Below are 16,007 nucleotides of genomic sequence, written 5' to 3'. Positions count from 1 at the left end.
GTCAATCGCAGTCTGTTCCACTCGGGATAAGTTATTAAAATTAATAAAACTACGATTGATCAGTTCCACACTCTTGACAGGGACATCAAATCTTTAAATTTTCTCTAAATTAATTTATTTTCTATACTGGGTTCCATAAAATTTCCATCAATTTATTTTCCCATGACACAGCTACTCTACTCCAACATTATCCCATTTACCGTATCTGATTCCCAATTGCCTTCAGTCGACTCAATTTCTTCGGAGGTTGTTGTTGTTGTTCGACTTTCTTTGCGACCATCGTCTCTGCCTTTTTGGGAACAAAACTTGACGATCCTGGCCCATACTTTGCATTTTAGATAATTATAAGTACACAAATACATCAAAAATTCAAAAAAGGAAATAAAAGGAACAAAAAAACACGAACGCAAATTTTTCAAACATAAATGAATAGAATGATGATGAACAGCGTGGACTACTCAGACGATGAGAGAGATGTTGATGACTTTAAATATATATTTTTGTAATTATTTTATGTTTTTTAATTTAAAATCATAAATTTCAAAATGAAGAAAATAGAAAAGAAAGAAGAAACAGGAAGAGAATGAATATTGCAAATGTATTAATTTAAATGAGACTTTTCTGATTTATTCTATCCATTAAATTTAGAATTTAGAAAAGAAAAAGGAAGTTAAAAGGGTTGTGCGGAACAGACTGCGATTAGTCAACCATTCATCTTGTCATATCATGGAAAGTTCCACAAATGTCAAGTACCATAAGTTCGACTAATTACAGCCTGTTCAACTTAGAAGAATTGTGTGCTGAGGGGAAACGTAAACTAAATTGTGACAAAAAGATTTCAAAAACTTTTCAATTTTAGACAAGAAATTTAGAGAGAAAAAAAAAGTTTAATTGTGCTGACGTAATGTGATTGGTTGAATGATTCACACACAAAATAACATGCAAAATCGATTTACAATTTTTGGAGATTCTATTTTACAGAGGTTAGGAATCAATATTTTATGACAGATGTTGTTGAATCTGCTGATTGTTGAAATCAGGGTTTTCATATTGAGTTTATACGGAATTTGCTTATTCATTTTGTTAGGTTCTAGAGGAAAATGTTCACTTATTCGCAATATAACCCGAGTGGGAATCGAATCAATAATTTACATCTTCTGGTTGCATGTTCCCGCCGACTCCCGATCTACCGATTAGAGAAATAACACTTCGGTATCTAAAAGCTGTCTCTTTGTCTTCTAAGGGTGTTCAGCTCTTATCATTGTATTGGACCACAATACTTATTCAACATAATTAATACTCAAGCCAAGGATAGTACCAAGGTAAGCAATTCCAACTTTGATTTAAAAAATTCTTCATATTTCTTCACTTCTATCAAGATTTCATGCTTACATTAGTGTAAAAATATTTTAAGCTTTGTCATTGCAATTTCATAATTCAAGCATCTTGCTGCAATTCATTCTGTCGATTAGTAAAATATTCATTTACATGAATTACCTTTTTTGAAAATCTCAAATTTCTAAATGTACAACTTCAAGTTGAGTGTTAAGAAATTTCTGCATGAGTTTTAAAAATATTTATTGAATTTAATACCTTTTTTGTGTTGAAATTCAATTTGAGAAGTGAAATAATGTGTTTGTAGATTGAGTTATTAAACCCGAGCAATATATTTGAATAGGACACGTCGGTCAATCCCGAGCAAAACATCCGAATATCACAAGTCGATTAATCGATCCACAATTCGGCAAGAGGTCGGCGTGACTCTGGCTTGGTGCTAGGTGCCAGGACTTAGACCGCAACCGACAACAACTCAGAGTCACACCAGCTTAGGATTAAATTTTTGATAGATTAGCCGATTTGTGCTATTCGGTAGTCGTTAGAGCATTGCTACGTCGTTGCAATGACAGCAAGACTAGAGCTGAGCTAGAGCTGAGCTAGAGTTGAGCTAGAGTTGAGCTAGAGCTGAGCTAGAGCTGAGCTAAAGCTGAGCTAAAGCTGAGCTAGAGTTGAGCTTGCCGTCATGCTCTGTTGGCTACGTAATGGCTGATTTCAGCATCATGTTGTTCGGAATTCTTCATAATTCGAAACTTTGAATAACACATCTTTTTATAAGAATAGAAAAAAAACTTTTCAATAAAACTCGACAAATATGCTCTAGAAAATATCCTTGCATTTGCATATGACAATCTAATTTTTATTGATTATTTTTCTATTCAAAAGTTCTCAAGTTCACGAAAAACTTCTTATTTTAGTTTTCCATTCATTATAACTTCTACAAAGAAAATTTCAACAGCATAGAAAATTCATTCATGCTTAAATTTTCAAGATGTGATAATTATGATTTTTTTTTATCGATTATTTTTTACCACAGTACTTGTTATTATCATTTGCAATTTTAATGAGGTTGGTTCTTATGTGAACACAAGTGATGAAATTTTAAAGTACTTCGAATTGTTGGAAAGAAAAAGAAAAGTTGTCAAACTTTAATTATTTAGGGTTGTTTGAAATATTTAAAAATGAGAATTTTAGAGAAAATATTGACTTAAGTTCAACACACCTTTAGAGCACGTTAACTTATTTCGTCACGCAAGTGGTTGGCTACATTTTATTATACGTTGCACACACAAATTGGGGTCTATTCACTTATTACGTTTTTCAAAAAATGGAATTGTTGGACTAAAAAGTGAACGACCACTTGGTTTTAGGCCAAGACTGATACTGTATAAAACAAGTGGATCTTGTCAGTTCTTAAAATTTTAGCGGCACACTATTGTATCGTGGCACACAGGTTGTGCAACACTGCATTACGCAATAATGAACTTCTTTTAAATAAGAACAATGAAATTCTTAGAATTTTTCTTGTTTTATTTCTAGCTCTAAGGAAGTAATCTCAAATTCCCTGAACATAATAATTGATACACATTAACTCTATAGACCAAGAAATTCGGGCTGTTTACTTTGGGCCGTACACTTGTTGAGGCTTTGAGCCGAGTTTCCACTACATGTGACTCAAAAACAGACACGTGAAAAATTTCCCATGCCGAGTCTCGAACCCATGATCGCTGGATCGATGTTGCAATAAATATGTACCGAGGTACTAAACCATTCCGCCACCGAGTCACTTCGACTCACATTTATTAAGTGTACATAAATCACCAATAATTTTTGATTTGGCTGTCTTTACAAACTGCTCTTTACAAATATTTGAACAGAATATGTGTTATCCATAGCTGATCAATATTTGTGTCACTAAATCAGAACCTACCCTCCATCCTTCTCACAACTTCTCATCTATTACAAGGTTTCAATCCTTACCCTTAAAAACATTACGTAATAAGTGACCAAAACCTACACCAGTGAACAACCCGTAATTTGTAACCTAATGATTCATCTGCCGTGAATATTAATAAAAGTACGGACAAAAATGCCCGAGTTCCTCATTTTTCTTGCCATGTCCCTCCCCATCCCTCATATACCTATTTATACAAATTAAATTTATGTTCATTAAACGCAAAAAAATCATCAAACATTATTATTATTATTGTACAAACACTTTTCTTCTTTATTTTCGCATGCAACGTCATATCTAGTTTTCTTCTACTTGTTATTATTATTATTCATGCAATCACTCATAAAAGAAGGGTATTTGAAAAGAAAATAAAAGGAGGGCGAATAGATGAAATGAAAAAGGTATGGATGTAGATGCAAACATTTATGTCTGATAAGATGAAGGAAGTGATGTTAAAAAATGATGAAAAAATGTTTGACATTGAAATTGATATGATGAATAAAAGGAAAGCTTTTTTGGATGTAAAGGAACGTGAAAATGAGCAGTGTATCTAGTTTTGGTGCATGATAAGCATATGACACTGAATATGGTTAAATAAATGAGAGAAAAATTTGTGCAGAACAAACAGAACAAAAATGAGATAGACTAAAAGAAAAATTTTGTCAGACTTACTTTATCTGCATCATCAAGCACGTTCACATATTGCCTTGACTCAATATTCTCTATTAAACAGTCACGCACTGTAAATAAATTAAAATCAGAAATGAAATGAATTAGTTTTTTTTAATATGAAACAAAAAGAAAGGTTTTGATCCAAGGAGTGGACACCTTGAAAATATTGGTATTTCCAGTGATTTTACTATCCAACAGAAAGGACTACGTTAGATAAATACTGTGAAATTAAAACTGCAAAGAACAGTGATGGACAACTTGTGTACTGCAGCACATTAGAATGAACCTAATGCCGTGGACGGTTTCGGTCTAGGCTTACCATCAATGCGTGCCCCAAAAATAAAAGATTACCCATCACTGGTATAGAGAATAAGATTTAATTGAGTATTTTGCCAAGCTCCTTAACAACCTTCGGTAGCTCAGTAATTAAGAGCACTTAATCCCGACTTAACATGTAATCAAGAGAGCGTGGGTTCGAATCCTACTCGTGGTATTATTATTGGGAAAGTACCTTTATCTCAGGAATCTTAGTAAAGTTCCAGATTTACCATGTACATTCTAAAGCTCTAGAAAAATCAAGAAAAATGCAACTTTTTATCTAAACTACCCAAAAGTGTCCATCCCCCAACAAATCCCATCATCATGTCCACTCCTCCTTCCACATTCAATTATATCCCCAACACAATTATTAAAAAGCTCATAAACAACAATATTTTTGATCACGTTTTAAAGTTATTACATTTTATTGATGGCATGGACGTCTCTTTTGTGGTCGTGAGTGATTCTGTAGACGAGGAACTGCTTGGTGTGTATCGAGCATGTGATCTTCGTTTTGGACTCTTCCTATTCACATTGACACTGTTGTATTTTGATGACGCATTCGATTGTGTACAATTTAATGTGATTGCTTTTTGAGGAATTTCCAGAAGTATTGATGACTTTGATGGTGATTGCGGTTGATCTGGAATGAGAGAGAAAGAGGAATTTAATTGGGGAATTGATGATGATTTGGGAGTGAATTTTAGAGAGTTCAGAGTCAGAAAATTTGTGTTAAGACTTAAATTTGAACCTCAACCCTGACAGACAATGAGCTCCTTATCATGGTCATGCAAGTATACCATAAGAGCAAGCTTATTGTCTGCTCGGTTTGTTCTGATGTGACGTGAAGTAAAGCTTACAATTGTTCAAAATTAGCTCAATACGTCGGATCAATCTAAGGATTTTGGTGACTATCTAAGGAACACAACTTCAAACCTTACCAAACTATGACAAACCCAATCCAAGTATCTATGCAAATCTAATGATCATTACACAAATTCTACATTCACCTTCCCATACCCAATAAATCCACACAATCATCCACAAAAACAAACAAACTTACTTGATTTAAAATTTCTCTTGTCTCGTCTCTTTCCAAGAGTTTTACGATGATGTCCACCGCTCTTACCATCAGACGATGGAAAATCATAAAGACCGTCTGAGTCGGTAAATGGCAATTGCTGTTCACGTTTATTATAAAATTGTGGTGAAAATCTTCCCATTCCATTATTTGTTCGATCACTCAGTGGACTTTCTGAACGTGACGAGACGGGTGATAATTTATCATATCCGGACTCTGATTGAATTACTATTGATGGCAATTGAAGTTGTGACATTGGAAGAACTTCCTCAGTTCCCATTAACGTCTTTCCGTTCTCTAGGAATTCTTTACCGATAAATATTTCAAGTTCCTTTGCACTTCTTATATCTCCATCTTCAATTTTCTCATCTAAGTGATCTGTTCCGATACCTTCATCATTTGACTCTAACAGTGTCTCATCTGATAATGTCTCGGAATCGGATCGTTTTCGAAATTGCTGCTCACAATCATTTGAATTATTTTCATTTCCCTTCTTGCTGTCATCGGTCTTCTTTAAGATTGATTGATGTCGTCGCATTATTGTTGGTACGACAATTGTTATATCGCCACATTGTGATAAGTTACAATCAATTTCATTTGGACATAATGGATTATTTGAATTACAACGACTTGGTCCAGGACTTGCCATACTTGAATATCCTGACGAACTTAAATTGCCCTCCGATGGCGCTCTATCGCCACGTGTACACATCGAAAATGGACTCAAATGTGTCATGCCTGATGGATTTAATAAATGTTTACTGTGTGGCATTAATGAGGCTTTCGATGTTGCTGGCGATATGAATTCTGCGTCAGATTCAGCTTCACTCATATTAGCAGGAATTATTGTTATCATCGGCGGGGCAAATTGAAAATCCAGTGATCCAGGCTTCTCATATTGCATCATTAGTCGTTTCTGTTGCTGTCTATTTGGAAATAATCCACTTGTTTCTCCGATGCTTGCACGCTGTGGTGGCGGTGATCCCGGAAATATAAGCAACGGTAGTCGTTCCTTTGTTGGACTTGGCGTTTGTATAATAAGATCAGGTATTATGAGATCCTTTGGTCGTTGCGACAAGGGAAATATTTTACGTTCTACATCAACAGGTGTAGGCGGACAAATGTCAATCGCTGGCATTGATACTAATTTTGACTGACGTACTGAGCAGCGTGAATTGTCACTTGATGATATTGTATTCGTTGGCGTTGTTATTGAATCTTCATTTTCAGAATCGTCTTTCCGACTCAATTCGGTGGATAGGTCGACCAGAATGTGCTGTGACTTGTGCTGTGGCTGCTGTAGAGTTGAAAAACAAAAAGTTTTGAGTCTTTTTGTGAAAAACAAAAAAGAAAGAATTTTTGATGGTTTTTTTACGGCTTTCATTTTTGATGAAATTGTGTATGAAAAATTGATTTAAGATCAATTTACTTTCGACGTTGAAAGAGTTTCTTTTTTTTCTCCCCCGACCATAATAAAAGAGGATAATTACATAATCAAATTTTTTATGGATATTGATTTTGTAGAAGTTTCTTGGTTTGATTTGAGTCATGTTAGGTGACCTATTGAATATTCTTGAACCTTATTAGGATATCTGGGAACGGTTTATCCTGTGATGATGCAGGTTGGACGGAATTGAACGTACCAGTATTGTATCAATGTACCGTACCAGTGGTTTACCTTTACCGTACCGTACCACCACCGGAGAAATTGGCTGGAAAACTGTAAGCATTCAAAAATTGCCCAATGTACCCTAATGGGTCTCAAATGATCAAAATTCATTAAAATAAGAGATATGGAAGATTTTGGACCAATTTTGGGATTTTGTCCATAAACAGAAGGGTTTGTCTTTCAACTAACTACCCCCCTTTCCCTTTCCATTCCTTGAAAACCCCTAAATCAAACCAATTCCAAGCATAATACGCCCTAAAAATCAAACTCTAAATGAAAATCATCACAAAGTTTATTTCTTCTTTATGAAGCTCATTACTAAAAAAATACAAAACAGTATTCATCAAGGCTTCTTATTATGAAAATCTCATATGTCGAAATATTTTTTTTTATCCACACAATTTCATCATAAATGGAGAAAGCTTAATAAATGTTTTCCATTTTTATCATTTCCTTCTTCATTTTTTCTATTTAATGTATTCATTTACAGATGTATTATGTAATATGTAGAATTGAATATTGGTGTGAAGTTGTCTATGTTATTTTGGTATTTGGGATTGTTTAAAGAGAGACACAAAGGATTCTTAATGGAAGTCATATGGAGTTCTAATAGACAAAGAGCTCTGTGTGGCTTCCAAATGGATTCTTGTGTCGCTTTGGTAAGGATGAAAGTATTTGAATCTCTCTGATATGATTGGATGGTAAATATGACAAATTCTGACAAAATTATAGTTCATGAAGTGATGATACAGAAGATATGGAAGCTAATGGAAGATGAGCAGAGCTCGAAGTTGACTCGAATTCTATATGGAATCGGGTCGACCTTTCCATACAAAATCCTAGATGACTTCTAGCTCTAGCATTCTAAAAATTAGTCAAATCATAAAATTAATATGATTAAGAGACATTTGTAGTTACTTTATGACATTCTGTAATCTACGAAGGTTATTCTTGACAAAAAAACAACTGATCCCATCCAAGACATGGTTTAGCCTCCGAATGTCAATATTTCACTGTGGTTCTATCATGACATTTTGTTTACCGGCCCTAAAGTTTTAATTTACTGTTAAATAGGCTCTGTCAAGAGCATGTTTATCCCGAGTGACACAAATAATGGCTCCGTCACAGATGCATGCTATTTGGTAACCGTTTATCTTCTCCAATAAGGTGGCTTCCATTTGATCTTAATAAATGTATCCATGACGGAGTCATTTGTATTTGCTTTCTAAAGACATTAACCTCAAATGACGGATGCCTTCATCGGGAAGCCAAATTGCTTGGTATAGGTAAATGTATTTATGACTAAGCCTTAATGCAATCTTCTTCGATTACATCTCTCAGAACGGCATGATATTCAAAACCAAATCATCATATCGTTCACAAACCACAAAACCAAAAATATCAACCTAACTTCACACCAACCGATTATCACAAAATGAATATAAAACTTATTAAAATGAAAAAGAGAGAAAAAAGTTTTCTTTTTGGGTCTAACTAGATAATGGCGAAAAGCAATTTAACGATAAAGAAAAACAAGAAATTAAAGTAAAGTTCGTCACAGATTTTTTTTTAATATTCTCTACTATACTGTATCTACGGGCTATATAGACGATCAGCGACTACAATCACTACGTGATAAAAATTTACAATTGTGGCAAAATAGCAGTAAAATAAAAAAAGAAGATAAGAGAGTATGGATAAGGTTAAAAATGAATTTCCTGTTCACTGCCTTAAACTTAGCTAATGTCTCGAATTTCACGTTAAAAAAAAGGTTAAAAAAGGATAAAGTTTATGTTAAAAATTATCATATGGCTTATGACTGTGATTACATTTTTATCGTCTTCATCGCTAAATGTGACTGATATAGTTTCATCATGAACCTGCTGTGATTTGACAATACGATGTGGTCGTGGCATTACCGGTGTTAATGCAGGTGATGGCATCGGTGTCGGTAGTTCACGTATTGGCGATAAACATTTATTGATATTGCCGGGTATCTCAAGGAGTATTGTTGGCGGATGTAAATGATTTTGCATTGGTTGTGATTTATGAGCACTAATTGCATCAAGTACTGGAACTTCAATTGTACTTTGGCGATAAAATACTGGTGAATCTGGAGCATTACTTGTGAAACTGACTGGCGTGGGTATTGAGGATGTTGATGACTCATCATCGCCAACAATATCATCTTGTGGTGATGATGCGGTAGGCGTTGATGATGGTGAAATGATAAGGGATGCTGGTAAATTGATGCCAGCATTTGATGATGCAAAGTTTCTAAACATTGCTAATATTGAGTCAGCACTTGACACTTTTGGTCTTTGCTTTCGATTGTTATTTTGTCGTAATGAAAAGTCATGTAAGGCAAGCTCGCTACTTGACAACGAGCCACTACCTTGATTTGAGGACGTACTGTGTGGTGATCGAATATCATTTGTACATGGCGATTGTGGAACGGAATTTGCACGAAATTGTACTTCGGTTGGGAGACTTAATGCACTCGAATGATTGTTGCCCTGGCCGAATGAAATTTCATTAAAAAAGTTAAAAATATCTTTGAAATTTGAGACAATATTTTACTTACATCAATATCAGTTCCACTCGTTATTTCAGCTGACATTTTACTTAGTAGACGTGCAAATGTTACCTTTTTCTCGAGTTTTGGATCTGACGATAATTGTCTTGTAAGTAAACCTGTGCCTACAAGTGTTGATGTTGAACTATCATTGAATGCTGTCTCTCTGATATCATCAGAGTCGTGTGACGTACTGTTTGCATGTACTATTGAATTTGAATTTTCTGACAATTGAATCAGTTCTCCGAGTGTTACCTAGATTGGGAGAATTAGGGAAAATTAGTGACGAATTAACAGTTTGTGATATAGCAATGACATATAGACGAGTCCAGGCATTGTCTGGCAGTATAGTATATTGAGATATTAATGAAAAGGAGTGTCGTCAAATATGAGAAGAGGGAGGATGTGAGGAGGGAAGGAACAAACTTAAAAACTTATGTTTTAGCATTCTTCAATCCAAAAATCCAAGAAAATTGAAGAATTTTGTACTAAAACAAGAAGACGAGGGAGGGTCTGAATTCAAAAGAGGAAAGTTTTTATTCTCAAAAGCTTCCGTGGGTACTTTCCTGGTTTTGACTCCTTCTGCTTGGAGAGATTATAGGAAAATTTCAGAATAAACCTTGACTGACGCCTAACAGTACTTATAATCAGAATCAATGCCAAAATGGGATATTGCAGAATCGGCCCATTCCAATAACTAAGTTTCTTGTCGAAAATCAAGAATTTTATAATTTTGTCAAAACAAAGGGGAGAATGATTGACATCAACCCTTATACCCTGTGGGTTCGTACTTGCATTAACACCTCTGTTGGGCCGTACACTTATAACGTTGGAGTTCATGGATCACAATTGATCTGTACGACATACATATGAATTAAGTAAGTTACTTATTACGTAAGGCTTGGAGGGGAAGGGGGTGGGGGTAGGAGCCAACATTTAGTTGCTTAGCACGTAAAATGACCCTTTAGATTAAGTTCAGCATTATATATTTTAAAAAATCCCACTCATATCTCAAAGGACATATCAAAGGATCGGATATGAAGGTTGAATTCATTCATAAATTTATCATTCAACTCACCTTATTCGTATTTGGCGATATTAGCTGCTGCAAAATTTGCTTTTTCTCAGCATTATTTTTGCGCGTTGGCGTCGAGTTGTTACGCTTCTTTCTTGGTGACGGCGTACCTACATGCGAAGTGTGATGATTATCTTTAATTTTGTCAGATGATTGATAATATTTTTTGGATAATTTATATCGATTTGCATTTGAGGATTGAGTAATAGACACATATTTGATAATCATGTTAATATTTTTTGGGGATGCATGGCAACACATTTATATATTTTTAGATAGACAACAATCGGTAGTCGTTCGATAATATTTTGTTAAATTTGTAGATATATTCATGGATGAATTTGATGATTAAGTAATATAATTTTGGTATTTTTTGGACCAGATATACACAGAAAATAGAGAGAAACAACATATACATAGCTTCAGATATAAGTTCATCATAAAGATACATCTACTGCAATTATATACAATAAAAAAATAGAAGGTGGATAGACAGAAAAGAAAAAAAAAAGAAAATTGCCAGATAGAATCCTGCATGCTTTATATTTATGCAATGTGCTACATCGGCTACAAATTATAATCGAATAAATTTTAAAATAAAAGATTAATTTTTGCGGAACTAAAAAAAACTTTTTTTTTGTCATACTTTTTTTTTGTATAATTTATTTTATGTGCATCAGCAGCCTCAACATCGAGATTTTCTTGCTCGTATATTTTCATACTCACAATTTGCATTTTTATGTCGAATTGTGCATTAACAGCTTTTGTTCACATCGAGTTATTTAAATATTTAAATCACAATTAAATGGACGAATATGGATGTTGATGAATGAATGGAACAAAAAATGGAAAGAAGGTTTGCTTGCCAAATTGTACTTTTTTATAACAAATTAAATTTTTTGTAAATTTCTTTCCAATTTCTTTCGGATGTGTCAAAAGTTTTCTCATTACTGTCTTGACACTTGTGAAAAATATGAAAATGGGTGTGTTATGATCTAGTCATTTAGACTGTAAACTTGACAGTTTGCCAATGGATTAAGGGGATTGAAGCTTTTAGTTGTGAATTTGATGAGTCAAAGTTTGTTAGTTTTTAGAAAAGTTTTCAATCAGGAAATGATTATTCTGGGACTGATACTGGTATGATATGGTACGGTATAACTACACCATTAGAGCAGTATTGTAGATAGTTCACATAGTCTTTCGCAACAATTTAGAATAAATTTGAAAGCAAAATAGACCAGAAATTGTTCTTAATTGCACGACAATGGTCAGATTGTTTATTGAAACTCATCGAAATTCCGTCATTGTCGGTAAAATTTGTTTTTAATTGCTGCCATCTGTCACGTACCATCCCAGAATCAAAGAAATTGGTTCTAGAAGTCCCTGAATTACAAATCGGATCAGAAATCATTAATTAAGGTTATAAAGCTACAAATTTCATGGACTAGTATGACTAATTCCAAAATCTTTTTAGATTCTATGAAACTCTCCAATTCAATTCATTTCAAACTCCCTGAAGTTTTTAAAATGGCCTCAAAATGGAGCCTTGTATCGTTCGAGTAAGGCACAATTAGATTTTTTTCTTAAATTCTAATAAAAGGAGGATTTGGTTAAGAACCATTGCTATTTTCTGCGTAGACCTGAAATTTTTCGGTTTTATCAAAGCATTTTTATCTAAATGCCAGCAATTTTGGAAGAATCTAAGAAATGTAGCTTAAAATCTAAGTATCTCATCAAATAGTCTACAGTGATGTATATGTAGTTCTTTCTTAGCCAAATTTTGAATGATTACGGTAACATTATAGATATCTAGCATATTTTTCTAGCAAATTTGATCATCAAACATCACAGCCAAAAAACTTCATAATCCTTTTATATGCTTTTGCCAATTTTTAGATGATTATATTAACACTCGCCTACATACTCGTCTATTCGACTTCTAAAGAATATATTTAATCGTATACCACACACATATAAAATAGCATTTTCCATTTCCTACTGTACATATTTTCTTTTAATTTCACGTACATATGAAGTACTTAAGTGCATCAATGCCATAAAAAACATCAAAATCTATATGTATAACAAGGTTTGCTTGCTGGAGTTATTTTAATATAAAACATTTGAACAACATCAACAGAAATGGGGAGATTATGATGTGCAACAGGAGGAAAAGGTTCATTCAAACATAATAATTTTATTGTACTAGAAAAGGGAGTGACGAAATAAAAACAATAAAAAAACTTATTTATTCCCAAATGCTCTGATGTTGCTGTTGCTTCTATCATATTGATTAAAAAAAGTGCTTTGTGGGTTTTATGGGCACTTTGGTGGTTGGAGATGAGGAAACTTTTTTGTTTGAATGTCTGAATTGGGAAATGGAACCTTTTCGGAATAGTTTAGGTGAGTCACATGTAAATTTTAGTTTAGGGAATTGATTGCTGTAAAGTTGATAGAAATTTAATTTCAATTAAAGAAGGAGTGGAAATATTTTAAATTATTTTGTTTCCTCAAATACCAATTTTTGTCATTTTTGACTTTTACAAGTTTTTTGGTCCATAAGATTGATTCTGATCGATCGAAATTTGTATGCATTTTGATCAAATTTCGACCAGATTTAGAATGGATTTCGGTTCAATTTCAAATGAATTTCGGGAAAAACCTTACAAAATTGGTCGAATTCCAATCGAAATTGGATTGATGATGGAAGTGTGACTTGATCTTTCGAAATCTTTGATTCTTTTGATCAAATTTCGACCAGATTTAGAATGGATTTCGGTTCAATTTCAAATGAATTTCGGGAAAAACCTTACAAAATTGGTCGAATTCCAATCGAAATTGGATTGATGATGGAAGTGTGACTTGATCTTTCGAAATCTTTGATTCTTTTGATCAAATTTCGACCAGATTTAGAATGGATTTCGGTTCAATTTCAAATGAATTTCGGGAAAAACCTTACAAAATTGGTCGAATTCCAATCGAAATTGGATTGATGATGGAAGTGTGACTTGATCTTTCGAAACATGCCTCCAAATTAAAATTAGAACAGATCCAAAATCTATCTAAAATTCAGACAATTTTTAACTAATTTTCGAATTTCTGTTGGTCCGTAGATCCATGCCCTTTTTTTGCTAAATGCTTAAAACTAGTTAATGACTTAAACCTGCTTCCAGATAGATTCAAATTATTACCATCATAAACTTTCCAAATATCTTTTATTTCATAATCCTACAAAACAACTTTAACCTATAAGCTTTTGAATTATATAGATAAAAATCCTTAATTTAATTTCAGATAGAAAACATTTCTTTAGACATTTTACTTTAGTATGTTAACATGGTAAAACTTAAAATTCAAACATGTTTTTGGAAATAATCTTAAAGTTGTCTCAAAACTTGCTTAAAACCTCTGAAAAACATGTTCCGAAAGGTCAAGTCACACAAATTCTTCATTTTTCAAAGGTTTTTCCGAGAGTTTCTAGTGTTTCAGACATAAATAATTAAACCCCCGAATTAAATCCCCTCCTTACTGGAACCATGCTCTGAAATGGAGTCTAATTACTATAAAAGGTTTTCCCTCAGACTATTGCTAGCTATATTACAAATCTTGTAGAAAATTTCTGTATTCCCGTCAAAATGACATTCTAGCATTACTTTCGCTTACGGAACTCTCCTCTTTCATCCCAATTCCCTCACATTTAATTTCTAAAATCCTAACTACACCCCTGAACTTCCATTAAATTTAGATTAACAAAAAAAACTGATACAGATAGAAACAAACATTCTTGTATGCATAAGATAATTCCTTAAATAATATTTACATTCAAGCACAACACAAAAAAAGTTATTTTCAGAATTTCAGAGAAAGAGAAGGAAGAATGAAGACAGAAAGGTAAGAGCAACAAACATTTATGTTTTTTTCTCATTTTCATCTCGAAATAAGCAACAGACACAAAAAAAAATTAATTCTCATCCGTTTTTAATAAAAATTTTGTGAATTTTTGATGGGTTTAGTGCCATTTGTTCATCAACTCACAAAATACTTTCATTCAGATGTAGCCAAAAAAAAAAAACGGAAAATGGAAAAAGGAAGGAGAAAGGAATTACAATTAGAACGATAATGGCAATGAATATCTCCCAACAGTATCATTTTCACACATACACATTTTTATAGGTGTGGTACGTGATTTGGATATGAAATAAAATAAAAAATAGGAAGTTTTTCATTAAAAAATGAGTAGTTATGGAGCGTGATGATAAGGAGGACGGTTTTAAAGAGTAGGAATATGTAGATATAGGAAGTAGATATAGACAGAAAGTGTATGAAGACAGTCAAAAAAGTGTGCAAAATTGTGATAAAGAGAACAACAGGGAAAGAAGGCAATTGATTGTTTAGCATTAATAAGAGTTTTTGAAAGCTTACGACGCGGAGGTGGCCTCAAAAGATCATCTAGCGAGAATGTACGCGCAGTGGAACCGGATGGAATTTGAGGACTGCTGAGGCTTAAAATAGATGGTTTTCTTATACCCAAACGATTAAAGATTGACTTCCGTGAGTCACTTCCGGGTGTTGTGACATTTGCCTGTCCAGTTGTTCCTTGCATAATTGGATTGTTTGCGGCGCCAGCTACTTGCAATTGTTCTCTCAATGATATGTGATGATGGTGCCGTAAATGTGATGCTGTGAAAGGAAGCAAGTTTAAAATAAAAACGAGAAAAAAAGGTTTTTTTTGGACAGAATGTCACTGTGACGAGTCACATGAGCGCATTTTTGCTGATAGAGTTAGAATAAAAAATAATTTGAGGTTAGAATTATTCAAAATTTCAAATAAAACGTTTTTTGAAAATTATTTACAATTTTTTCAAAGAATTTTAAGTTCTAAAATCATTGTATGTACATATCTACATGTTGACATGAAATTCTAACATCAAAATCATAAATATCAGTCAAATAAAAAGTCAATTAGCCTAATTATGTACCCATTTCATAAATAAACTAAAGATATATATTATTCATACTTCTTTGGTCAATAAATTGGGTAAATAATTAACCAACTAAGTCCAATATTAATCATAAAAAGTCAAATAAAAGATACAAAAAATTATTGACCCAAAAATAAGAATTGCTTAGATTTTGATTTTAAATTTTTATTACCTGGTATATTGACTTTATCTTACCCGAGCAACACAAATTAGTCAAAGACAGTCGAACAAAGTTAACAGGACTAATTTTGGATTTGACTGGACCACAATGTTAATATAAAAACGGCAGTGACCGAAAAAATTGGCGCAATTATTTGAGTCCGGATTCCATTGGAGGCGACTCCAC

The 16,007-nt window shown here is 33.4% G+C and overlaps 1 protein-coding gene across 7 annotated transcripts in view; it reads right to left on the bottom strand.

Annotated features, from left to right (window-relative positions):
- Window positions 1-16,007, bottom strand: part of LOC139086942 (uncharacterized) — a 95,937-nt gene that overhangs the window by 7,481 nt on the left and 72,449 nt on the right. For 3 of the 7 annotated variants that reach the window (XM_070635597.1, XM_070635599.1, XM_070635595.1), the window contains exons 16-23: window positions 15,102-15,359; window positions 10,683-10,813; window positions 9,614-9,859; window positions 8,859-9,545; window positions 5,343-6,657; window positions 4,701-4,922; window positions 3,962-4,029; window positions 201-325 (exon numbers count right to left, since the gene is read on the bottom strand). In XM_070635597.1, the coding sequence (XP_070491698.1) occupies window positions 201-325; window positions 3,962-4,029; window positions 4,701-4,922; window positions 5,343-6,657; window positions 8,859-9,545; window positions 9,614-9,859; window positions 10,683-10,813; window positions 15,102-15,359 (3,052 nt within the window). The other 4 variants (XM_070635596.1, XM_070635600.1, XM_070635601.1 and 1 more) reach the window with 4 other exon arrangements.

The sequence above is a fragment of the Chironomus tepperi genome, unplaced genomic scaffold (assembly GCF_022539635.2).
Source record: "Chironomus tepperi strain 1889 unplaced genomic scaffold, CSIRO-AGI_Ctep_v1 contig_93, whole genome shotgun sequence".
NCBI lineage: Eukaryota > Metazoa > Arthropoda > Insecta > Diptera > Chironomidae > Chironomus > Chironomus tepperi.
This window is presented reverse-complemented; position numbering and strand designations above follow the sequence as displayed.